General features: G+C 46.5%; 1 protein-coding gene across 1 annotated transcript; it reads left to right on the top strand.

The window, feature by feature from the left end:
- The first annotated feature begins 1,753 nt into the window (after positions 1-1,753).
- Positions 1,754-13,635, top strand: PFDN4 (prefoldin subunit 4). The gene is made up of 4 exons (XM_039230038.1): positions 1,754-2,038; positions 9,673-9,780; positions 10,521-10,661; positions 13,236-13,635. The coding sequence occupies exons 1-4, from the start codon at positions 2,015-2,017 to the stop codon at positions 13,365-13,367; spliced, it is 405 nt and encodes a 134-aa protein (XP_039085969.1). The 5' UTR covers positions 1,754-2,014; the 3' UTR covers positions 13,368-13,635.
- The last annotated feature ends 13,140 nt before the right edge of the window (positions 13,636-26,775 follow it).

Here is a 26,775-nt window from a genome sequence, read left to right as displayed (position 1 = left end):
AATTTTGTCTATTTTCTTCAGCACCTGCCCTTCTTGATCCATTCAGTCCGCCACCCATTCCAGGGTTTGCATTGGCTACTCCAGCTGAGCTCTTCCTCCCCCGACCCCTCAGGCACTGGGTCCTAGAGCTGCCACTGCAGGTGCTATACTTTGTGGGGCGCTGTGTGCCAACTGTACGCTTCTTGATGTGAAGCACCTTTTCTAATTCATCTTTCTTTTTGCAGTAGCACCTGCAATGGTACAGATTTCGAACAAACAAACGCACACACAGACCTTCTCATTTAGATCCTCTGGGACAGAAGCCCGGCCAGTGACAAGTGCATATGCCTGGAGGGTCTGACAGTTAGGCACAAAGATGGACAGGTGGGGGTCTGCCGGGGCCCTGCAGGGAGGCTGTGAGCTAAACAGGCCTTAGCTAATCAGCAGCAGCTGCTATGCAGGAAAGTAGACGCAAGGTCACCAGGACTCTGATTTTACAAGCTCAAGCAAAACAAAAAATCTGATATTGTTGAGTGCAATCCCATAAGTTTTATATGTTGGTTCAATTAAATAAAAATACTGTGGGTCAAAAAAACACAAAAAACCAAAAACACCGTATCAGGGATCCCGTCAGTGTACTGTAAGGGAATGTGTTCAGTCACCCTTAGTGGGATAATATTTTCAAGAGGTGACTGGTGATTTTTCCTTCCTGACCTGCAGTCTCCAATTGTTCCCATTTGCACTGCAAGCTTCTTTCTTTTGCTGGTCCAAACAGGTGGGGACAGTCCCCTGCTAGAGAAAGAATCAGAAGCAAAGACTGGAAATGCTGAAATTTAGGGAAAGGAGTGGATGCTTAGCAGAAGACTCGAAAGGCTCCACTTGTAATTACAGAACTGGTTCTCCCGGTTGGAAAGAGATGGCCTGAAGGTTGCTGGGAGAGAAGGGGGTCGGAGACAGTGAGATAGACAGTGAGGAGGGTTTCTGAGCCGGAGAGAGCCAGCACCAAGGTTGCCAGGGGTCAGGCTATTGTCCAACTCGTTGTCCAGATCAAATGACCCTCTCCCAGGCCATGAGACTCTGGCTTGGTGAACAGACCCACCACCCAGAGCCTCAGGTACAAAACATTTTTGGCTGCTGGCCAAGCTGCTCCTCCATCCTTTTCCTTCTTGCTTGTTTTCAGAAGCCCATGCCAGTTTCCAGTGATTTCGTATAATTTAAAATGTCACTTATACTAATATGGGATGGGGTTCTTTAGTAAATGAATTCGTAAATGTTTTAAAATTCTGTTTTAATTTCTAACATGGCAAATATTGATGAATATAACCTACCTAAACAGAAAGTCTTTGGGGATCTTCAATAATTTTTAGGAGTGTAAAGGAATCCTCACACACACACATAAAAATAAAAAAACAATTGGCAGGCACAGGCGTCAGGGTACACAGTAATTGCTCAGTAACTGTTGAATAAAGTAATAGTAGTATCTCCTCCTTTATACCGCGAGAATGATCAGGGCACGCACATCTCACATTCTAGGGCCAAGGTCATTGGTTCTTAGCTCTCTTCAACGTACGCTGATTTCGTACAAAGTTTGGGGCATTGAGGAAAGAGCACTTCCCTTTGGCCCACGCGTGGCCCCCGAGGCCCCGCCCCCAGGCCCGGCCCCGCCCCCAGGCCCGGCCCCGCCCCCAGGCCCCGCCCCGCCCCCAGGCCCCGCCCCCAGGCCCGGCCCCGCTGTGCGGGGCGCCCCCTGCCGCCCGCCGCGGCCCGCTGGCGCCTTTCGCCACACCCCCCAGTTTCTGTCGGCCCACAGGGCGTTGCCTGTGCCTTTAATTGGAATGTACCAAGTCCTTCCAGGATACATTTCCTCCCCGAGTCCCGGACGCTAGGAACCACGCGTCGACGATGCAGTAGGAGGGAACGTGGAGACAGTGTTGTATTTCGGGGGCGCTCTGGGCCGACAGGGAGCCGGAGACGGCCCCGGGCCGAAGCGCGCCCTTGCGGCCCTCCCCGCCGCGCGCCGTAGGCCAGTCCCAAGATGGCGGCCACCATGAAGAAGGCGGTGAGTGGGGCGCTCGGGGTGCGGGATGCTCGGGCCGCGGGCGGGGGTCGGCCGCCGGGGGCCGGCCGCGGGCTGCCTGGGGTGTGCGGCTCCGAAGGCCGGCGTGGGGCCCGGGGCCGAGGCCGCCGGCGCGGAGGGCGGCCCCGCGGCGCGGCCTCCCGGCCCCTGGGCGTCTTCCCAGCCCCCCCACCCCCCCTTCCCCCGGGCCGACCGAGGCGAGGCAGCCGGGCCGGGACCCTCGGGGAGTCCGGGTCGCCCCTCGCGGTGCTGAGGACGGCCGTGGAGAGCGTGCGGACCCCGCGGCCTTGCGTGGTGAGAAGCCGGAGGCCCCAGTGACCGCGGCCGGCCCTCACGCGGGGCGTCTTACCGGGGCTGTCACATGTCCCCCTCGCAAGTCCACAGGCGTGGGTGCTGCTGGCACCGTCCGTGGCGAGGAAGGAAGCCGACGCCCAGAGAGGTGGAGTCACCTGCCCAAGGTCACGCAGCTGCAAGATGCCGATGGGGACCCTGCATCCCGAGGCTATTTGACCCCAGAGCCCCTGTGTGTAGCCCTGAGCCGCCTGCGTTCACACTCGACGTCTCTGTGCTTCCGGACGAAAACTGTATACATGGAGGTTAGACGATAGTCCAGGGCGTAGAAGCCGTCTGTTTATTATCTCTGGTCCTGCCAGCAACTTAGCAAAGACGGTTTCCTCCCACTTTACAGATGGAGAGATGTAACAGAGAGGTTAGTTGCCTCAACATGACTCAGCTAATAAGCAGAGCAGCAGTTCAGACTCAGGTTTTATTTGGTTTTTCCCCAAGCCCACCTTTTTTCCTCCTAAGCAAGCTGAATTTTTGTTTACAGCTCATAATTCCCTCAATGTACCCAGATGCTGAAAAGTATGTAGATAGAAGGCAAATCAGATGGGCAAGAGGCAAGGACATTATAACGTCTCATCATTACTGAGGCTTTACTTTTTACTGTGTGCCAGGCACAGTTCTAAGCGAGTTGCATACGTTGTTTTAACCTTACCCTCTTTTCAGAGAGAGGCTGCTTTGATCTTTATTTTACAGATGAGGCACTGGAATAACGAAGGCAACGTTAGGATTTAAATCAGCACAACCATTCTAGCTCTTGAGCGTTTTTAACTTCCGTGGCGTCTGATGAGAGTCCCCTGGCTAAAGGGATTTGCCGGCATTCATTCAACTTCAAATTCCTTTGCTCTCCTACTCAGCAATACGCACAGTCTGAGCCACTTGCTTCTATTGTGGGTGCTAAGACCAGCAGCGCCCCAGGCACACCGGCATGAGTTGCTCGCTCTATTGGCCTGTCATCCACAAATCCTTACTGAGTACCAGCTCAGGGGTCAGGGTCAGGGTGACTCCAGGGAGTGTGAAACTTTGGGAGATTCACTCCACCTCTGTTTTGTGTTTAAATTGGGTGCTTTGGGGGCACCTGGGTGGCTCAGTCAATTGGTTAAGTGCCTGACTGCAGCTCAGGTCATGATCTCATGGCTGGTGAGTTCAATCCCTGCATCAGGCTCTGTGCTGACAGCTCAGAGCCTGGAGCCTGCTTTGGATTCTGTGTCTCTGTCTCTCTCTGCCCCTCCCCCACTCACACTCTGTCTCTTTCTCTCTCCTTCAAAAATAAACATTAAAATAAATAAATAAATTGGGTGCTTTGTTAGGTATGGTGTTTAATTCCATAGAAGATACGAGTTGTAAGTTCCACTCTCGCACTTTACAGAAGTGGTAACCGAAGTGCTGAGAGATGAAGCAGATGTAGAAAAATGATTTGAACCTTGGACTTGGCAACATTTTTGATTACCAGCACATTTTCATCCGCTCAGTAAACTTTCTGAGCAGGTAACGTGGCACAGTTTCAGTGTAGGGTGACAAGCAGTGATGGGCGGGAATGATGTTCTTATCCCCTCATCCTCAGCGCTGTACAACTTCTGTGCCGGGGGAGGGGCAGGCCTTACTCAGTAGTTCCACCCCCCCTCCCCCTGGAAACTGTGACATTTCCAACTCTGCTAAGACCCATGACAGAAAGGACCTCTGACATGAGGGCTGGAGTGAGGTCTGTTTTGTGACCAAAGAAAGTGTGATCTGGACGCTGACAGAAGGAGAGGAAGAGGAAGTCGGGAAGGGATGAGGCGTTCTGGAGAGGGAGCACCGCTTGCAGAGACCCTGAGTGTGTTTAGGGAGAGGATGGCCAGGGGCGCCTGGCTGGCCCAGTTGGTTCAGGGTCTGAACTCTTGATTTCGGCTCAGGCCATGAGCTCACGGTTCCAGTTCTGCACTGGGCTCTGCGCTGATTCTCTCCCTCTTTCTCTCTGCTCCCCCGCCCTCTCAAAATTAAGTAAACTTAAAAAGAAAGGAAGGAAAGAGTACCTAGAATGGTAGAGAATTGGGGAGGTTGAGCCAAGATGGTAAATGAACGTAAACAAGGGTGGGGGAGGGGGCAGAACATGAAGGATTTTCTTTTTTTCCTTTTTTTTTTAATGTTTTATTTATTTCTGACAGAGAGACAGCGTGAGCAGGGGAGGGTCAGAGAGAGAGAGAGAGGGAGACATAGAATCTGAAACAGGCTCCAGGCTCTGAGCTAGCTGACAGCACAGAGCCTGACGTGGGGCTTGAACCCACGAACCGCGAGATCATGACCTGAGCCGAAGTCGGATGCTTAACCAACTGAGCCAACCAGGCGCCCCAAGGATTTTCTTCTATATCTTAGTCAAACTGACCTGATAGATGCAGAGTGTTTTCCGGTGCTGCGAGCACTCAGGTGCCCTCTGCCCACCCTGGGAGCAAGCAGGCACGCCAGTGAGTGAGTGTGCAACGTCATAGGGACAGCCCTTTTGAGTTTAGTAAAAACTGTTCGCAATTTGGAGTACTTGACATTTGTAACACATTTACATCCCAGTGGATCATGGCTTTTCTAGTGAAAATGTTTAGGTGACGTGATTCAATCCTTCCCTCTCGTGAGGTCTGCTTTCCAAGATCTGGTTCTTGGCCATCGGCTGGGAACTGAATGTGTTCGATTTCTGTCTCTGATCCTGAGTACAGGTGTCCCCTCCCCGGAGAGGCCACCTTTGACCTTCCTACCTAAAGAAGCCCCCAGCACTTCCAGCCCCTGAACTAGTTTACGTCCCCATCACATGTGTCATTCTCTAGCACTGTCTTCTTCGCCTTGTCCTTTGCCCACCGCTTTCGCTCGATTGTAAGCTTGCGGGTGCTCACGAGGGTGGCACTCACTTCTCACTGTGCCGGGCACTTAGCTGTCAGATAAATGACTATAGGCATGAAAAGTGAAGAAAAATACAAAGCAAAACCCTGTCATGGAGACTTGGTAGATGCCTCTAACAACAAAACTAAAGGCAGACTGAAATTGGCCACAACTGCCCTGTAGGTTTTTAGAACTCCTCTGTCAGTGCACATCGTGCTGGTAACAGCCCGGCTCGGGTGGGGCGGGGTCCGCTCGCCTCACGTAATCCCATGAGATGCTGATTCTCAAGAAGAGGGTCCAGGGAGTTTTAATTTCCACTTTTCATCTTGGGTAGTCCTATTTCTCCCTGGCACAGCAGTTTTCTTCTAGATCCTGGTCTCTTCTTCCTCCGTAATGAGTTTTTGGGAAGCGTTATGCAGGAAACAAAGCCCGTAGCTATCATTTATTGAAAGGAGACTCCGTCTGCAGGCCCTGTGCTAGTTGCTCATTTTATCACTCATGCGAGCTAGGAACCACCTTCCCCAGTTTATAGGTAACAACCCTGAGGTGGCTACAGAAATTCATTACTTTATCCACATTCCTGCTTGCTTGGATTTGAATCAATTCTCACTATTTCCACCACCCTGTGCTGCCTCGAATAAAACCTAACTCCTTACTCTTTGGGTTCTTATGATTTTGTGAGCAGCAGTGAGTATATCTGGCTTCTCTTAAAGCAGAAGCCCCTAACCTTTGGGGGGTGTGAATGCCTTTGAGAGTCTGAGGAAGGCTTCCAGGCCCTTCCAGAGGAACGCACATCCAGTATATGCCACGCCGCATGCAGTTTTGGGGTAAGTGGACTTCCTGGTGTCTGGGGCTCCCCAGTGAAGAGTTAGCCCCTTCATGCCGCAATGAAGCTTCAAACAGTGTAGGAGTGTTCTAGAACAGGAAGAGGAAAACAGAAGCCACTGCTGTTAGTCGTGGAAGGCGCTGACTTCTCACTTCTTGCTGTAAACACAACTCCGCTGGGTGGCATACAGTTTACGCACCGACCTCACGCACGCCTCACACCCCACCTATAGCCCTTAACCCCGGGGGAATAAACCACCGTTAAGGAAATGGACTCTGGGCCCCAAGTACATGCTGGGGGTTGCTGGGTGCTGAGACTGCAGTAGGAAACGCCTGCTTTGGAGAGAGAGCCAGATTCCTCCACAACTTCTCAGAAGCTGTGTGTGTGTGAGTCTGTTCAAGCATGATTTACATTTAGATTCAGACCCAATGTATCAGCCTCCGTTGTGTGTCAGGCCAGCCCTGTGGTAGCTGCTTTCACAGGAATTAACCCGGTGAAAGCCTCAGGATGACAAATGTGCCTGTAAATACACATTCACCTTTTCAGGGGCTCAGTGTTTCACCTCCGCAGGCCAGCAGGGACTCTCTAGAATCCTCTGTGCCCTGTTTGCTTCGGGAATGGATAGTTCTCATGCAGGCAAAATAACTTGAATGCCAAGATGTCTGAATATGGACTTTGGCTTCTCTAGTGTAGCTCAGCGTTTCCCAACTTCCATATTCATAAAAATCATGCACACAGTTGAATATTCAAAGCGTTATGTATCATGATAGAAAGGATTTGTTCACGATAACCCCTGGGTCGCTGATGCATGGGAAGCTGTGGTGTGACTGGGGCCTGGGGCCGGTGAGGGCTGAGTTCTGGGCTTCTTCCTTGACATTCTGTCCACTGAGCTCCAGTCTTGCTCGACACGGCAGGTTGGCTTTCTGCCTCTGTAGAAATGAGAGTGCACACCTCTTGGGGCGCCAGCGGGGCTTGGTCGAGGGTGTCTGGTTCTTCATTTCAGCTCAGGTCCTGATCTCACAGCTCGTGGGATGGAGCCCTACGCCGGGTGCTGCACTGATAGCACGGAGCCTGCTTGGGATTCTCTCTTTCTCTGCCTCCCCTGCATGCTTGCTCTCTCTCTCTCTCTCTCTCTCTCTCTCTAAATGAATAAATAAGCACTAAAAAAAAGAAGCATATACCTCATAGGTGACTGGTCAGGAGAGACCAGGTAAAAGGATGAGGTGTGGTTGTTGTGAATCATCATCAAAGAGCAAAAATAGTACTTGTGTGGGTGTGCTGGCGCGCTCTCTCTCTTTGTCTCCCTCCCCTCCCCTTCCCTTCCTCCCCCCTCCTTTACATTATAATCCAGTGCTCTTATTCCTATTTTATAAATGAGGGGAAACTCCAAGAAGAGTGTTGTATTTAATTTTTTTTTTTTAATGAGAATCTGATGAAAGTCAAGGACTTCTTCCTGCCTCTTCCAAATGTGCATGATCACGTGCCCACACACATTTCACCTTAAATTTCTAAGAGCTCGTGGACCTGTCTGGACCTGGAGTCAACTTAACCTGGGTTGAAATCCAGTTCCACCACTTACTGGCTGTGTGACTTTGGGAAAATTACTTACCCTCTCTGTGCCACACTTTCTCCTTCTGTAAAATAGTGCTTACTTCCTGATGATCCCATTTCTTTAGATTTATTGGACGATTAGCAGTGATGATAAAGCACTTAGAAAGTTCTTGGTACACGGTAAGAGCTCAATGAATGTTAACTATTGTTTTTATGATTTTATGGATTGTCATTTAAGTACTCTAATTTTCTAATTTAATCACACTAAATATTTTTAAACATTTTGTTTTAATCATGTTATAGTACACTTTATTCTTTTTTTTATTTTAATGTTTATTTATTTTTGAGAGGGAAAGAGAGACAGAAAGCGAGTAAGAAAGGAGCAGAGAGAGAGGGAGACACAGAATCCAAAGCAGGCTCCAGGCTCCGAGCTGTCAGCACAGAGCCCGATGCAGGGCTTAAACCTATGAACCTGCCCCGAAATTGGACACTTAACTAACAGCCACCCAGGCGCCCTAACACCTTATACGTTTTTAGTTAATTTATTTATTTAAAAAAATTTTTTATGTTTATTTATTATTGAGAGACAGAGTCAGAGCATGAGCAAGGGAGGTGAAGAGAGAGGGGGAGACACAGAATCTGAAGCAGGCTCCAGGCTCTGAGCTGTCAGCACAGAGCCTGACGCGGGGTTCGAACTCATGAACTGTTAGCTCATGACCTGAGCCCAACTCGGATGTTTAACTGACTGAGCCACCCAGGCACCCCACCTTATTTTTTTTAAATATTTATTTTGAGAGAGAGAGAGAGAGTGAGTGAGTGTGTGTGCGCGTGCGCACGTGTGTGTGTGCAAGCAGCACAGGGGCAGAGAGAGGGCGGGAGAGAGAGTCCCAAGCAGGTTCTGCACTGACAGTGATGCAGGGCTGGGACTCACAGACCATTAAGATCTTGATCTGAGCTGAAATCAAGAGTCGGACACTTAACCGACTGAGCCCCCCAGGCGCCCCTCATTCTTAATGAAGACATGTAAACAGGTCCTGCGTTAAAAGAAACAAAAGGCCACCCGGGTGGCCCAGTCAGTTAGGGTGGCCCAGTCAGTTAAGCGTCTGACTCTTAATTTCTCATCAGGTCATGATCACGTGGTTTGTGAGATTGTGCCTCGCATCTGGCTCTGCTCTGACAGTGCGGAGCCTGCTTGGGATTCTCTCTCTCCATTTCTTTCTGCCCCTCCCCTGCTCCTGCACATATGCTCGCTCGCTCTTTCTCTCACTCACTCACTGAAAATAAATAAACACTTAAAAAAATAAAAGAAGCATAAATTTTACCATGGATGGAATACAGCCACTGAGATGCATAGTAACCCTGTTGCCAGTGTATCATTTGCGCCAAATGTTAAGGAAACGGTCAGGTTTCCCATGGCCTCAGTTAGCTTATGCAGGCTTTAATTCTGAGAGAAGAAGCTGGTATGAAGCATTCGCCAGAACTTGTTACCACGTCATCTTTGCTCTGGCTTACCTTGATGACAGATGTTCCAACTCGAGAAATTGTGCTCTTGGCCAAAGTTGGTTGACTTGATTTAGGACTTACTCCTAATTGTTCTTTATATTTGGAATGTTTTTGTAGCTTTGACATTATTCTACTGAATGTCAGAAGAGATCATAGATGTATGAACAAATCTTTTTTTCTATTCTTTAGAAAGAGAGAAGAGAGTGTGAGCAAGGGAGGGGGCAGAGGGAGGGAGAGAGGGTCTTAAGCAGGCTCCACGCTCAGCATGGAGCCCAACACAGGGTTGGATCCCACGGCCCTGGGATTCTGACTTGAGCCACAATTAGGAGTCGGATGCTCAACCAGGCACTTCAGATGTATGAATGAATCCTGAGCTTGTGGAGCAAAGAATTACAAGGCCTGCGTTTGTGATTGTCTGTACCCCTGTGATTCTCAACTGTACGAGGGCAAATGGTTTATTGAGTTGTTGCAGAGTTCATATACAAAGCTAACCTATAACTTCTCCACTCAAATTAATTCTCCAAAAAATTAAACATTGTTTTTTCAGGCTGCAGAAGATGTCAACGTTACTTTTGAAGATCAACAAAAGATAAACAAATTTGCACGGAATACAAGTAGAATCACAGAGCTGAAGGAGGAAATAGAAGTAAAAAAGGTAGTGAAGAAACGTATCTTATTTAAGGAAAGGAAAAGATCTTTGTCCTATAGCTTTTAAACCTGATCTCCCTGATAGGGGATTATATTTCTCGGGCTCTTTGTTGCAGACGACACAGTCTGTTCTAGTTAGTTTCAGAAGGGAGACCTTGCTTGAGGGATGTGTGAGAACGTACAGATTGTTGGCGTGTGAACATTCTGGGCTGAGGCTCCAGGGGCGCGTCCCAGAGCTGAGTCTCCGGGGCTGGTGACGGACTCGTCACCAGAGCTCGGATAACCACCCCCCCCCCCCCCCCCCACGTGGCCCTGGTGGGGACCTTCTGAGCTCAAGGCCGGTTCCGGTGCATTTGATTGGTGGGGTTTTAAGTTATTATCTGCTTTCCTTATGCCATCAGGCAAGGCAGAGAAACGGAGGTTTGTGCTGTTTGGTTTTTATTCTCCCGCAGGAAGGCAGAATTCCCAAAGCGGAAACTGTGAGGGTGGGGGGCACTCTGAGGGGCCGCGGGCACCTGCTGCAGACACCTGGGGACCTCTAGAGCGTGTTGGGGGGGTTCGCCCTCAAGCGCTTGCTTCCTTAGGAAATGCCCCCGATCATGTATGGAAGTCTTAGGTTCATGTGGGAACACCTCTGTGAAAGGGTCCCTCGCGGAGCTGGTGACCCCGAAGTAAAGCGGGCTGTTTCCACTTCTCTTGGGGACTTTGGAGTGTGCTCTTCATTGCCGTGTCCTTTTGTGTTTGCAGAAACAGCTCCAGAATTTAGAAGATGCCTGTGAGGACATCATGCTTGCGGATGACGACTGCCTAATGATACCCTATCAAATTGGTGATGTTTTCATCAGCCATTCTCAAGAAGAAACGCAGGAAATGTTAGAAGAAGCAAAGGTGTGCTGCAGTCCTTGCCGGGGCCAGGGAGGCTAGAGGGTGTCCTCACCAAGAACACATCAGTCCCGGGTGTCGGGCACGGTGGCTGCCGGCTGATGTGCGCTGGGGGGGCTTTTCTGCGTCCCGGGCTTGCTCCGAAAGCCTGGCAGGCTAATCACATTAAATGCTGGTGGGGGCTCTGAGAGAGAGGACCCCGCATCCCAATTCGGAATTGCGGGGTAGAGGCTGGGGAAGGTCATGGACTTACCCCAGGGGACGTGGAGGGAGTGGCCTTTTGTCTGCAGAGCCCATGCTCTGAACTAACTGTGGAGACTGGAATATGATGAGGTGGACAGAAAAATCACCCAGAATCCCATTTCCCAGAGACAATCATCCTTTTTAGAAGAAAGAAAAATTTATTTTTTAGTGTTTATTTTTGACAGCGTGAGAGTGAGGGAGGGGTAGAGAGAGAGGGAGACACAGAATCCGAGTACAGGCTCCAGGCTCCGAGCTGTCAGCACAGAGCCCGACTCAGGGCTCGAACTCATGAACTGTAAGATCATGACCTGAGCTGAAGTCGGATGCTCAACCGAGCCACCCAGGCGCCCCACATTCATCCTTAGTTAACATTTTTATATAGTTCTTTTATGTTTTCACCTTCTCTTTTCTCTGTGTAGGCTTGCTTCACATTTTGGTCAGTTCTAAACCTCGTTCTACTTAAAGTTCATTTGTGCAGCAGAAAGTTATCAGGGGCCTGCTCTGGGCCCAGCACACGTGCTTTAAAAACCACATTCTTGGTGACTGTTTAACATGCCAGGGGACCCCATCCTTCTGTTAACATGAATTTGTTTCTAGTATTTTCCTACAGTCGTGTTGTATTGAGCATTCTTACACTTGAATCTTTTTCACATTTAGGAAATTCTTTTAAGGAAATGATCAGACACATAGCATTAGTGGGTCTGAGTATGGATTTATTGACATTTAAGGCATTTGAGATACCGTATGAAATTAGTTGCCAATCCACATGCCCTCTGACTGTCTATGAGAGGAACAGTCACCTTGTGCATATGAGAAGCTGATAGAAATCAGCAGTTTCTAATTCCTCTGCTATGTGCTTGATCAGTCCAGATGTTATTTAAAATGTTAGTCTCCCTTCTTCAAATGCCATAGAAAGCAAAACCTCCTCTGAATTAAACCCACATTTAATAAACCCGTGGGAAGAACTGACCCTTTTACCCCAGAGCCCTTCCACACAGAGACATTGGTGTCTCCCTTGTGTTTAAACCTTCTCTTCCATAGTAAAGTTTCATAATTTTGTTCCTTTTTAATCACCCGGAAATAGACTTGTTGGATATATTTCACGACAGTTTCTCGTCTTTGTCCACTGCCACGAACATACCGCCCTCCCTGTCCCCGCAGGTAGGGGACCTTTATATGGTCACTCATTCATTCGTTCCAGAAGTGTTTGTTGAGTGCTTACTCTGTATCAGGTTCTGCCACAGAGCAGGGCGGGGGGGGCCGGGCGGGGGGATGGGGAAACAACAGAATGTGCCTGGCTCCCGCCTGCATGGAGGGTATAGTGCAAATGGAAAGAGAAGGTCCAGCAAGTGAAACTGCTGACGAGTGGAAGGTGGTGTGCGGACGGAGGTGGCTGTGAGCCTGTGAGCTGGGTTTTCTGGATAGAGAGGTTTTGTCTCCCTTTGTCTCTCTTTTCTCTTTCTTGTCGCCGTGGTTTCAGCAGGCATCAGGGTCCCCCAGAGGGCTTGTGGACAATTTCAGTCGCTGAAATCCCAAGAATCTCCCAATCAGGAGGCCTGGAGTGCAGCCCCCAGATTTTGTTTCCAAGTGATCCGGGGGCCGTACTGGGATTCATTGGCCAGATTTCTAAAAGAATAACACTGTCAGTACTGGGCATTCTTCTGTCCCCGGTACGAATGGCTATGCCCTCTGTGTGATTTCAGAGTTTCTTGGTCCTGTTTACGGAGAAATCCCTTTTTTTGATCTTTGCCAGGAAGGAGCATCTCACATTCCATGCATTTCGTGTGCGCAGTGCTGTTCTGTCTCACAAACGAGCCACCTGTTGCTGCCCTTCTCAGAGTCTAGCTCCAGGGACCTCGCAGTGAGCGGGGAAACTCTGCCAGATTTTGACTATAAGCTGTTATTCTGAGTTACTGGTGGCAGTGCGAATTCTTGTCATTTCTTCTCCTTTCATAGTTATTTTTGTGGGAAGTTGGGAGAGGCAGGTCAGAAGCGAGGCCTTTGATAAACTGTTTACCAGGAGTGTTTGTATAGAGGCCCTTCCTTTATTAGGATATGACAATTTAGGAATTAATTTTCTTTTATCCATTTGGCTTTTCAATCAGCAAAAACTGAGAACGCAGGCTTGATTTATTCTATAATAAGCAAATATAAATCATGAATTCAGAATAGCTGCGTTCAGACTTGTGGTTTAGATTGAATTATCAGTGCCATTTGGCTGCCTGTCCGAGTTTAGGAAGTTTTTGACCTAAAAATCTCCCCAAATATTACTTCATCTACAGATGCTCAGAATCTGTCCATTGAATAGAATTAATTTAAACAACTTATTTTTTCCAGAAAAATTTGCAAGAAGAAATTGACGCCCTAGAAGCCAGAGTGGAATCCATTCAGCGGGTGTTAGCAGATTTGAAAGTTCAGTTATATGCGAAATTTGGAAGCAACATAAACCTCGAAGCTGATGACAGTTAAAACATTTTATAATACTTTTTTTTATTTGTTTAATAAACTTGAATATTGTTTAAAATGATAATTTCCCTTCTTCAAATGATATGGAAAGCAAAACTTTCTTTTTTTAAAATTTTCATTTATTTAATGGAAACTTGCCTATTTTCACATGTCTTGCTTATTTATTTTATATTTTTAAAAGAAGACAGTATTCATCTATGTATTTTGCATAACGATTCTATCAAGTGTAGGGGCTTTATGTCATGTTATTAAAATTGGTTAAGCAACCTTTTATGTTTCTAGATTATCATTTAGAATATTTGTGGCAATTTTTACTTCTAAGAAAATTTAACAGTCGGGTCCTGTTACTGATATACCTCTCTTCCAGTCGCTATTGAGAGGTGGTGGAAGCCCTATGGAAAGACCCCATCCTACATCTGACTGCTTACTTCACCCCCAGAACTCTGTCCTATGCTAAAAAAATGTACATATTTCACTTGAATATATGTAATACATGTTGCATCTAGACATGTGTATTTCACATGTCTGTTACATAAATGTCTGTGTTAGATCTTGGTAAAAGATCCAGACAGTGCTGAGATGCGCTGGAGCATGTTGCACTTCCTACATCGAGCAGAATGACAGAAGAAGATTCTAGAAACCAAGAAATGTACCAAGAAGATGAAATATTTAGGGTTGTTTTTAAATTATAAATTTTAGACTTTGTTACAGAGCTCTGTGATGAGTCAGGGTTTATACTGATAACGATGTGGATATTAACCAGCTAGGTATTTAAAGATAAGGCTTTTTTCTTCAAGAGTGGGTTTATCCCTTACTGCTTTCCCCGGCCCCTCCAAGATACACATTTTGGGATTTGGAAGACCTAAATTTTGTTCACTTTCCAGCAGATGGCACTAATACGCCAGAATGCCAATGGCAGGGTCATAATGCAACAATGAGGGTATTTCTAGGATTAGATATACCTAATTTTAGAGGTGATGTCACTTTTTAACCTGCAAGGCTAAACAATGGTATGCCCTGTTTTGGTTCAATATTTAGACGCGATTCAGGCTTAAAGATAAAATATGTTAATCCCAAGATTCTTCAAAACATAAAGGCAGACTTAAATTGCTGCAAAATGTTCCCAAATAGTGATAATTCCGTTTCTAGAAAATGATTCTTACAAGGATATTTTTTCCCACATGCATTTGGTTAGTGCTCAAATTAGTTAGTTAGAGGGGTGAGACGAGAGAGCCTGAGATGGTGAGCACACTGCCTAGAGAAAGATTCCCAAGGTGGAGGGTCACCATGGGGGGCAGGGTTGTTAACGCCAGAGGAGGGAGCAGCCACTCCCCCCCCCCCCCCGGGCACTCTGCAACTCAGGGAAAGGCTGCCTTCATTTGAAGTGGGACGCAGCCTGAAGTGACAGAGCCAGGGGACCAGACAGTCGGCCTCATTCTTGCTCTAAAACCCAGCCGGTGCCCACCATTGGCCAAACCCAACTGGAACCCAGCGGTGGTTTGTTGGAGTCCATCTTTCTCTGAGCTGGAGAGGGGTGGTGCCCGGGGGACGTCCAAAAGACACAGCACAGCAGGGTGGCTGTGGCTGAGCCATCTAGAAATTTTAACAGTGATGCCTTCCCTCACTTCTGTGCCAGAGACTCAATTATGTAACGACTAGGACTTAGCATTTTGTGAGCACAGGAACAAGTAAGCCGAGCACAAGAAAACAGCTAACTGGGGATGAGGGGCGGGGAGATCATATATTGTTGCTGATTTACCTGGTTTTTCTTTAATTACCCATGAAGTTCTAGGGCCACAGGAATATTTGATTCCCATTTTAAATCCTTTTGAAAACATCCATGAGCCTTATGTCTGTCGGCAGGGCCAGGTGCAGATGTAAACAGCATGTCGCGCATCTGAAGCAAAGCACCTGACGTTCAACTCTACCGAGTAGTGGCCACATAGGAGTTTGGTCTGGATTTATCACCACTAACTTTTTTTGGACATTTTTGGACAGGAATCTGATTTTTTTTAAAGTTTATTTCTTTATTTATTTTGAGAGAGAGTGTGTGAGCATGGAAGAGGCAGAGAGAGGAGAATCCCAAGCAAGTTCTGCACTGTCAGCTGGGAGCCCGACGCAGGGCTCGAACTCACAAACTATGAGATCATGACCTGAGCTGAAACCAAGAGTCAGACACTTAACTGACTGAGCCCCCCAAGCGTCCCCCCTATTTTTACATACATTCACTCAATCATAATTTTTTTAGAGCACGACTTTTTTTTTTTAAAGCGATGCAGGCTAGAAGACAGAAAATACTTCTAAAACAAATTTGACCACCAGGCAGCCAGTGCAAACTCATGTGCATCGTATGCTATGTCTTATCGAGGCTTTTGACAGGAAATAGATAGTAGATTATTTGTACTGAGAATCACAGGAGCTTGGGCTACAGACTTTAAGTTGTAAGTACCTTGCAAACTTGTCCATTTCTTCCCGTCTCCACAACCACCCTCAGGCTTGTCTAAGTCTTGAGAGCCCTAGTCAAAAGCAGGCTAAGGGAATGCCAATAGAGTTAAGTTTTGACAGCTGGAGGTCAGGAGGGGTCTGTAAAGGGCTTTGAATAGAAAGGTGAGCTCCCTGATGAGAGCAGTATTTTAGGATTGCTTGTCGGGTTATTAGGTGGGTTTCACCACAAAGAGATGGAGGTGGGGATACCGGATACTCTTGCACTTTCCCTGGTGCGTGGAGACAGTTGACAGAGGACCAGAGAGAAGGAAGCCGGAGCTGAGAGCAGGTGGAGTGTAGACATGCGGGCAGTGCCGGACAGAGACCAGGGAGAGACCGGGGGCCGAAGTCAAAGAACTTGGTTCTGAGCACAGGGCTCCTACAGCCTGCGACAGGTTTTCAAAAAAGTTTTAAAGAATTTCTTGCCACAGTAAAAACAGGATCTCACGTGAAAATTCCGTTTGGCAACCTCGGGACTGCGTTTCCGAAGGGCCGTCCTCAGCTGCTCCCTCCGTGGACAAAGCCAGCTGTCTCTGATTCAGCCCCAGCCTGCCCCCCTCACTGATACTCCCTGCGCACACCTGTCTTTGACCTTGTGCGCCCTGGCAGCCTGCCGCTGTGATTGCACGGGCGGGGCCGCCAGAAGTGTCTGGCCAGGAGAGGAGCGAGAGTTTGCCTTTGGACCTTGGCAGTTGCTGGCGCAGGAACCAAGGAGATGGGTGACCGGCTATGGCAAAGGTGGGTAGGAACTTTCCTCTACTTTTGAGACAAGAGTGGTGGGAAACCGGTGGTATGGTTGCTCTCAGGAGAGCTGCCCCTGTTTGGTGGCGAAATGTCAAGGCTGAGAAGACAGATCAGTCCAGGTCTAGGGAGCTGGAGCGGGCTGGGGAACCTCCGAGCAGAGAGACCTGTCCTGGGTCCCCGAGGATGGCCGCAGCCAGCCCCCTGGAGCACAGGACCCACCCTGCCCCCACAGGGGACTCAAGGGAACAGGGCTACGGGGCAGGAATCTGTGTTTGCGTCCCCGCTTCCCAGCTCCCTCGTGAGCCCGGCCGTCTCCACCCCGTGCAGGACTGGGGAGGCATATTTTAGGACCATTCTCATCCTACAGAGAAGTGCTTCTTAACATTTAAGGCACATACACATCACTGGGGAATTTTGTCAGGATGCAGGTTTTGATCCAGTGGGTTTGGGCTGGGACCCGAGAGTCTGCATCTCCGGCACAGCACGGACTGTGCACTGGACAGCTAAGGCAGATTATCACAGCAGGGGACGAGGGAAAGTCCTGGCCAAGGTGACAGTGGCTGCCATTATGATGCAAGACCCAGGGGACGGCAGGATCCTGGAAGTGTTAGGGTGCAACTTTTTTCATAGGAGTACATCCTGAAAAAAAGATTTCCCCAATTGAGGTAAAATGGATGTTGCCTTCAACAACTATTTTGTAGAAACTGGGGGTGGAACCCGGTGTTTTAACAAGCCTTCCAGGTGATTCTGACCCAGCTGAAAGAACTAGCCTGGCTCAAATAATTCAGGTCCGTCTGGGGGTTGGGGAAGGAGACTGAGCACCAACGGAGAATTCTTAATGCGTGGTCCTCGCCATGAGAAGAGTCAAGATACGGGGGCCTCCCAAGAGACTGACCCATCCAGCTTAGGGGTGGAGGGTAGCTAGAGGGGTCATGTTGCTTGCCAGTGGTGAACAGATTATAGAAGATTAAGCAGTAGGTGATGGGAGATTCGGAGGCAGCAGGGAGAATTATTTTTACAAGAAAGTTAATGGTGGAGGGAAGGACGCAGATGCCCATTAATGGCCGTGCAGTGTAGATGGAAGGGCATTTTTCTGGTTTGTTTTTCTTGTTGAGATCAGGGCATATATGAGTCCACATAGAAGTGGATGGGGAGGAATCCAGGAGAGAAGGTGATGACAAAGTCAGGAGACGTGAGATAGGGGAGCATGGCACTGGAAGAGTCTGTGGAGGAAAGGGAAGCCGCGGTGCTTAGACAAATGACACACCGGAAAAACTCAACATCAGACATACCTTTTGTAGAATTCCTTGAGAACTAACTACTAGAAAAAATGCAGATTCCTGGGGGCTCCTGGGTGGCTCAGTCGATTGAGCGTCTGGCTTTGGCTCAGGTCATGATCTCATGGTTTGTGCGTTCAAACCCCACGTTGAGCTCTGTGCTGATGGCTCAGAGCCTGGACCCTGCTTTGGATTCTGTGTCTCCTCTTCTCTCTCCCCTCCCCTTCTCACGCTCTGCTTCTTTCACTCTCAAAAATGAATAAATGTTTTAAAATATTTGAAAAAGAAAAAGTGCAGATTCTGAACAGTGACTAGCTGTGGAGAGAAAGAAGACGGGGATGGTGAGGCCAGGGCAGGAGGCTGGTTTGTGGGTGCAGAGCTGTTTACATTCGGCGTCACATTCAGTACGGATCCTTGGATGTACATGAGCGCTGTCAACGAGAACAAGCGATTATACAATCCTGTTAGTTACGGCACAAATATAAACGGGAAAAACGTGCCTATTATGAGGTTGTTGCCGATCTCTAACTACATCACTCCCAACGTTGTTTCGTGTCATTTGACATAAAGTGGAGCATTGAGACTTTCCATTTTCAAAGGTGGGAAAACAGCAACAATCCAAAACCTGAATCTTTGTTAAAGATTATTCACACACATACTGGGTACAATTTAAAAGTTGGCTGGAAGATTTGGTATAAAAAATTTGAAGGGGGCGCCTGGCTCAGTTGGTTTAAGCATCCAGCTCTTGACTTGGGGTCAGGTCATGATCTCATGGATCATGGGATCGAGCCCCACGTCTGGCATCCAGCTCTTGACTTGGGGTCAGGTCATGATCTTATGGATCATGGGATCGAGTCCTGCATCGGGCTCTGTGGTAATAGCGCGGAGCTGGCTTGGGATTCTCTCTCTCCCTCTTTCTGCACCTCCCTGTGCTCGTCCCCTCTCAAATAAAGAAGGAAACATGAACAAATTAGAACAATAAGTAGGGCTTGTTGGTGTTAAGTGCTCCCCAGTAACTAGTGGTCTGAGAGCGTCTCCACTGTGATGTTGACAGACCATTCCAACGAAGATGACACGGAGCAGCAGCACCCGGTGAGAGCGACATGCTGCCACTGCTCTGAATGCTTCTATGGATTAATTGTTTCTTGTCCTATAATAACCCTTTCAAGTAGGCTCTCTCATTAACCCCCATTGTACAGATGTGGAGATTAAACTCACCCACACTCCTACAGTTTACCTTGCAAATGGGCTGTTAATGAACACAGACGCTGTACTTCTGAGATTTGTTTTATGATTTCATTTTGTCTTTTTTTACATACTGAGCAGAATTTCAGAAAGCCTCTCAAATACACATGTAAATGTCTAGTGTATATGGATGAAATAGAAATAGGACATTCATAGAATAGGAAAAGAAAAAAGAATGGAAATGAGTTGAGTGAAACAGGGGAAGTCAATAAATTAGCCATAGAGACCACACGTTAGATTAGCATGCTCTGAGCTTCTGGGCAGGTAGCAAAGGCAAAAACAGAAAAAATGAGTAATACCACATTAGAATGAGGGGTCTATACCAGTATCTCAGGAGACCAACAATGTTTTCAGAGGCCTATCTTCCCCAAAACTCCCCCCGGTGGGCACTAGGTTTGGGCAGTGTGGTAGATGTTGACTTCAATGCCTGGTTCAGAGCAAACACAGGAGCAGAATTCACATGGCTGGTTCGTGTGCAATGCAACAGTTAACCTCAATCCAATGGAAGTGAATCAGAGAGGGTGGTAATAACCAGCCAAGATCCATACAGCAAGGCATGGCTGGAGCCCTTTATATACATGTATTAATCTAGTCTTCATAATGCTGCAAGGGACAATGGTATCGTAATCACCATCTCTATGGATGAGGAAATGGAGGCCCAGGGAAATTAGGGACCCTGCTTAAGATTCCATAGTCCTTAAGGAGAGGATCCAAGACTCAAATCTAAGCAGTGGGGCTTCACATCTGTGCACCCAACCACTCCACTGCAATCTCAATGTGTGAGTATAGAATATTCTAGCAATTCCCCTTGATCTAAGGAGAGCCCGTGGTAACTTCAAACCCACTGGTTCCCTTAGAAATGGGTAGGGATTAGAAAGCAGAGCAGTGATGGCCTTGGTCTAGGAGCCACCTTAAAAGACCCCTCTAACTGGGAACAAATTTCAGTTTGATCCATGAGATGAGGGGAGGCATCTGGCCATGCCCACAGAACATCTGGAATCTTGAATTTGGTGTTCTATACCGCTGTGGACAGTAATACTAGGGGAAGGGTCATTTCTGTTGGAAAGGGACAATAAATATTAGTCCTAATCTCTGATTTGTTTTGTGATTTTTATCTTTGACATTCACATGCTGCAACTGAGAGTAGTGTTGGTATGGCTGGTAGAGTTTGTCTGGTAGATGTCTATGAGCCCCACAACACCATGGATGCAGATGAGCAAAGGCACTGAGAAACTGAACTGAATCTTCCTTGGAGTGTGATTGCAGTGAAAAACAACCGGCCTGAAGAGGACCTGGATTTCATTAATAATCTACTAATTATTGTTTTTAAATCATTCAGCTTGGATTTAGGAAGTCTGGATTACAAGAACTGGCCATGGCAAAAGGACCGTTATTAGCCCAGCACAAAAAATGATGACGCTTGTATATAAGCTGACTCGACATGGTCCACATGTCTCCGTCCCCATCTTTCCCGCCTTGGCCTGACCTGACCTGACTGCTCATTAGGACTACGACTCATGGCTCTTAATGAGTCCGCCATCTTCACTCTTGCTACACAGACTTCCTGTAATCCGTCTCCCACCCAGTAGCCAGACAGATGCTTTCAGACTACAAACCTGATGATATCACTCTCTACCCGGCAGTCTTCCTCCCTTTCAAAATATTAATGTCACTCCCTGCCCCCCATACACTTGGTGAGATTAGTGGAAAATGCATCGTGTGGCCTGTTTGGTTTGAACATTGCTGGCATCTCCGTTTCCTCTTTCTTCTCTGCACTGACCCAACTGCCTCTGTTTCAGCTCTCAAATTTGTCATACTCCTTTGATTATAAGACCTGTGCCCTTTCCAGACACCATGCAACCCCCTCACCCCTCTGTACTTTCACAGCAACCACATGCTAGTCCTTTTTGGCATGTGCAGCTGTTAAATTTACATTTATCTGGGCCGATAATTGCTACATTTGCCTCATTAGGCTGAAGTCAGGGACCATACTGACTTACTGCTCCCTCTATATTCCCAGCCCCTACCGACCGTAAGAACTCAATATTTATAATGATCCAGTAATCCCACTCCTAGGTAGGCATCCAACAGACACGAAGTTTGTGTCTATCAAAAGACAGGTTCAAGAATACTCATAGCAACTTTGTTCTTAGTAGGCCAAAATGGAAAACAATCCAATTTCTATCAACAAGAGAATGGATGCAAGAGAATCCTCTACAGTAATAGAAAAGAATCAATTACTATGACATGCAAAAACAAACTGATGAATCTCAGAGATATGTTACGTGAAAGAAGCCAGACACAAAAGAGGATGTTCTGTATGATTCCACGTACGTGAAGTTTGGAGAAATAGTGGAGCGTAAGGGAAGATCACCTTCCTGGGAAGGATAGTAATAACTACCATTTATGGAGCATGCACTCAAGCATATAAACTACATAAAGTGCTTGACGTGCCTTAACTAGCATGCCCTCCTCAATCCCTATGACTGATTCTTTCATGATGACCATTTATCAGATATGGAAACTAAGGCTCTGTGAGGGGAGAATTCCTTGTCAAAGGCAAGTGCAGAGCTGGGTCCACTCTTGCTCCTTGTGACCTCACTGTGTCCAGACAGCGTTGCCCAGAACCAAGGCCGAGGGCTGCCTGAGATTACCCTCATTAAGCAGTCCCCACTGGGCCTGGGGCATGGTAAGAACTCAATCTGTATCGTCTGTTAGGATTAGTTCTATGACAAAATGGAGGCTCAAAGACATTGCTCAAGGTCATATAACTAAGTAACTTTGCACGTGTGCAGTTTCACTGTGAATTCTATTGTGTGGATTGATTCTAAGTGACTTCCATAGTTAGCCTAAATGATTGACCCCGGTTATGATTTTCTTGGGCACTGAGCACTCTTGCCTTCCTGAGCCTCTTCCCCCATAAGGCAAATATTACAAAGTATATTTTATGACTCCCTTGGCATAAAGACAAATGTAACCCAAGCTGGATTATAGTCATTATTTTTTCTAATTTTAAAAGAAATGAAAACATTTTCATGAGCTCCTAAGGTGCTGCGGGCCATAGGCGCTATACCCACTGGGCCTAATGGACAAGGTGGGATTTGTCAGGTGCCCGTGATGAAGGTGGTGGATTTCTTTGAGGGTGTCGGGAGCTGGCGGGAGGGAAGTTGTAGTTGAAAAATGCAACTAAAGTCAATTCTTCTTTGATGAATTTTGAAGACAAATTTTTTTTTGAGGGGAAGAGATGTTACTTCTCATATTCTTTTTAAAATTACCATAGTTACTGTGAGAGATTCAGCCATCAGCATGAAATGACATTTGAGTTCAAATGATAGTGAAGACTTTTTGATTTAATGAAAAAGCAGAAAACAATCCAGAGAAAGAGACTGCAATTCATGGAAATAGTGTTTTGTGTCATTTTACCTGATTTGGAACAGGGTGGGAAGACAGCATTGATCAAATGCTCTGAAATGTTAGAATTTAAATAGGCCTTGATATAAATAATGAATCACGGTTTTGGGCTTTCAAATTACACAATTTTAGTCTCCAGTTAAATAGGAGGTCTGCTGGAGCCAATCTAAATAGAATATGTAGAGACTGTTAGCATCAAGCATCACATAGAATATGTGTTTCCCTGAAAGTTTTAAATTAGCTATTTGCTTTGAGTCTGAGCCATTCTAGAAGGCCTTTGACAAAGCACTGGAAGAAAAAAAAATCCCCCAAGCAACTTAGATGGTGTTTGTTCGTGGGATTTGAATAGCTTTTAGCTGGTAACTGGTGTTGGTAGCCTTTCATGGAGATCTTTAAAAGCAAACAAACACATAGGGATGGGGAACAGAAGTAATGCACCGAGCAGGTTCTAAATTGTACACAGGACACAACGGGATGCTTGCACATCTTCATTCTGTGCACTTAACGACAGCTGTGTGCCACGCAGAACAATGGGTAAGTGTAAAATATGGGTTAATTTCAGCATGATAGCTGCTATTAACACAAAACCAAGACAGCACAAAGACAATAATGTGCCTTCTCGTTCTGTCAAGAGCGTCGGGTGTAATTGCTCTAAGACCCACGTAATGTGAGAACAGGTGAATGGGAAGCCAACAGCAAAGCCATTGTCAACGCAAAGAAAATGGGTTACGGCCTAACGCGGTTTTCTCATGCCGTTGGCTTTCATCATGATGGATGAGATAATCTTACCCCAAACTAAGATACATTCAGGTCAGAAATGCTATGCCTGGATCTACCCCAGATGTCCCCCTTCCCGGACCAAGGGGCTCCTGGAAGTGAACAAAGCAGGCTGGGTGAGTAGAGGCTGTCCTTGTCTGGAGATGGCAGAATTCTCCAGTTTATACCTGCCCTCGGTGTCTCTTAAAAGTCACTCTGGCTTTTCATGGAACAGAGATAATTAGTTGTTTTCTTTTGCTTTTTTTTGATGTTTATTTTTTGAGAGAGAGAGAACACAAGAGTGGTGCAGGGGTAGAGAGAAAGGGCAAGAGAGAATCCCAAGCAGGCTCCCTCAGAGCTTTCAGTACAAAGCCCAACATGGGACTTGACCCCATGAACCATGAGATCATGACCTGAGTCCAAACCAAGAGTTGGACACTTAACCGACTGAGCCACCCAGGCGCCCCTAAGTTGTTTTCCATTTTAAACTAGGATTACAGTTTCTTAGGAGACTTGGGAGTGGGGCAATGGTAAAGGCAGGCAAGGGCATGCACTATCCAAAGGAAGAAACAACCCTCTGTCTTCACCCAGCTGTTTCTGTGTTGCAATGTGGGCTTTTGACTGTTCAAAGAAAGCCAGAAACCTGAATTTCTTTTCGGGTGAAATCTCCCAATTTTTACATGCCAAATCGTTCCAATTCAAGGACATTGAGAAGAACAGAACAATAAGAGACAAACAACGAGCGAGCGTCTGCACACCCTCGTTCAGAGGCCACCAACGCACAGCCGGTTCAGGTGGGAATGTGAACTTGGACAGGTATCTGTAAGGGCTGACAAATGCCTTTTAATTAACAGTCAAAAGGAAAATCTCATCTTGCCTTGGGGGTTTTAGCCAAAGGACTCTATTCACCCATGGGTTCCCTATCTGCGACCCAAAGGAAAAGTTAACAAATACATGTCAGGACTAGTTTTTACAACATCAACAAATGGCTTAAATGTGGTTTTAGTTGACGTCTTACTCAGCTGCCGTGATGGGTTAAAAGAGATTTCAGGACATTGCTCAAAAGGAAAGCAGCATAAAGTTTCTTCAGTAGATGAAAAAAACAGTAGTGGACAGGTTTTTTTTTTTAATAACGGTCAAGAAAACAAACATTTAAACAAACTTAAACTCCACCAGAGAGAGTTTGCCCACAAGTCAATAAAGCAGAAGGGTTATTAACCTCAAGATGGACTTGCTGTTGGGATCACAGGAAAACCATCTGCCAGGCACCATTTTTTATTGACACTTCAGGGTAAACTAATAAAACTCTCCATTTCAATTAAATTTTGGAAACTCATGGTCCCTCTTTCTCAAATGCTGCAGACGGGCATATAATGACAGAAGTCCCCTTTTTCCTTAAGTCACTTCTTGGCATGGGAAGAGGAGCCAATGGTGCATTCTAGTGTTTTCCTCACTACAGTTCTTGACACAAAAGTTTACCAGATGTGACTTTAACAGAAGGGGGAAAAGGTTAAAGCCCTTTTCATTCTTGCAAGTGACCTTCTGGAGCCATTTTGAAATTAAGTGCGATTTTTAAAAAAATTTAATCTTTATTTATTTTTGAGACAGAGAGACAGAATGTGTGTGTGTGTTGGGGAGGGGGGAGGAGCAGAGAGAGAGGGAGACACAGAATCTGAAGCAGCTCCAGGCTCCCAGCTGTCAGCACAGAGCCCGACGCAGGGCTCTAACTCACGAACTGTGAGATCATGACCTAAATCAAAGTAGGACGCTTAACCAACTGAGCCACCCAGGCACCCTGAAAGTAAGCATGATTTTAAAGTGCACTTTTGTTCCTTTTCAGGACCTCCTAGAATCACGGTTTGGAGTTGAAAAGGATCCTGGGGGATTATAGTATATGTTTTATGGATAAAGGAATTGAGGCGCAGAATGTCTGACTTGGTCAAGGTCAAAGAGCAAAGCAAAATTAACTTTTGCTCCATGTCTGTGGTAGGCAGCCTTCTAAGTGGGCTTCCAGCGACCTTTGCCTCCTGATCCTCATGCTCTTGTGTAATCCTCTTCCTTTGAACGTGAGCCGGATCCAGTGACATGCTTCTAATGAGTAGACTATTATAGAAGTCATGGGTTGTCACTTCTGTGTAGGTTACAAAAGACCATGGCTGCCATCTTGCTTGCTCTCTTTCTCACTGGTTTTCTCTCTTTCTGGCTCTTCTTGCTTGCTCTGATAAAACCAACTGGAGATGTCCTTGTGACAAAGAACTGAGGGATGCCACCCATCAACAATGAGTCAGGAACAGAGACCCTCAGTCCATAGCCCTGGGGTAACCAAATCCAGCTAACCTGAAGGGGCCTAGAATTGGATCTTTCAGATGAAGATGCATCACCTGCCAACAGTTTGGTGCAGCCTGATGAGAGACCCTAAGCCAGAGACACCCAGCTAAGCGATGAATGCCTAACCCATAGAAATGGGAGGTGATCTATGCATGCTATTTTTAGCTGTTAAGTTTTGAGGGAAATTTGTTGCACAGTGGTAGAAAACTACTACAATATCCCAGACCCCTAGATCATTGTTCTTTGTCAATTTGGCTGCTCTTATATTCATATATATATTTTCAATTACTTTGTCTACATTCTATTAATAATTATTAGCAGGAAGCTGGACTAGGTAATGTCCAGGATACAAAGATGAAAGTGACAAAGTCCTTATCCTCACAGAATTTTGCTTCAATATGGAATTAAATTTTTAAGTGGCCGTCTTGGATAAACTACGAAAAGACTTCTGTAAGGACCAATAAAGACCAAATTCCTTGTTGGGAAAAATACCATAATCTTACATTATTGGACTATTGTTAAGAAACAGGACATGTGAACAGAAGTACTGCTTTGTATGAGCCAAGCACCATGCTAAGCATTTGTAGATATTAATTCTTGTATTTTTTATTGTTTTTAAGTTTACTTATTTATTTTGAGAGAGAAACAGAAAGAGTGAGCAAGACCATAGGAGAGGGGCAGCGGGAGAGAGAGAATCCAAAGCAGGCTCCGCGCTCTCAGTGCAGAGCCCCACATGGGGCTCGAACTCGCTGAACCCGGAGACCATGACCTGAGCTGAAATCAAGAGTCAGATGCTTAACCGACTGAGCCACCCAGGCACCCCAAAATATTAATTATTTTAATCCTCACAACTTTCTAATGAAAACAGAAACATCAGTCTCTATGTTACAGACAAGGAAACTGAAGGCAAAGAGATTTTAAACAAGGTCACATTGGTAGGAATTGGCAGAAAAAAAGATTTAAATCTGGAGTGTTTTGTTTCTAGAGTCTGTATTTTAACTAGTCTCATATTTCTAGGAAAATGAATAATGGGATAATATATGTAAAGTGCTTAGCACAGTACCTGATGTATATGAAGTGCTGAGTATGTGGTTGATGATGGTGATGATGATGGTGATGGTAACGACTGTTACAAAAATGATTATTGTAAAAATTATTATAATGAT

This window comes from Hyaena hyaena, unplaced genomic scaffold, assembly GCF_003009895.1.
Source record: "Hyaena hyaena isolate Hyena2069 unplaced genomic scaffold, ASM300989v1 scaffold_42, whole genome shotgun sequence".
Taxonomy (NCBI): Eukaryota; Metazoa; Chordata; class Mammalia; order Carnivora; family Hyaenidae; genus Hyaena; species Hyaena hyaena.
This window is presented reverse-complemented; position numbering and strand designations above follow the sequence as displayed.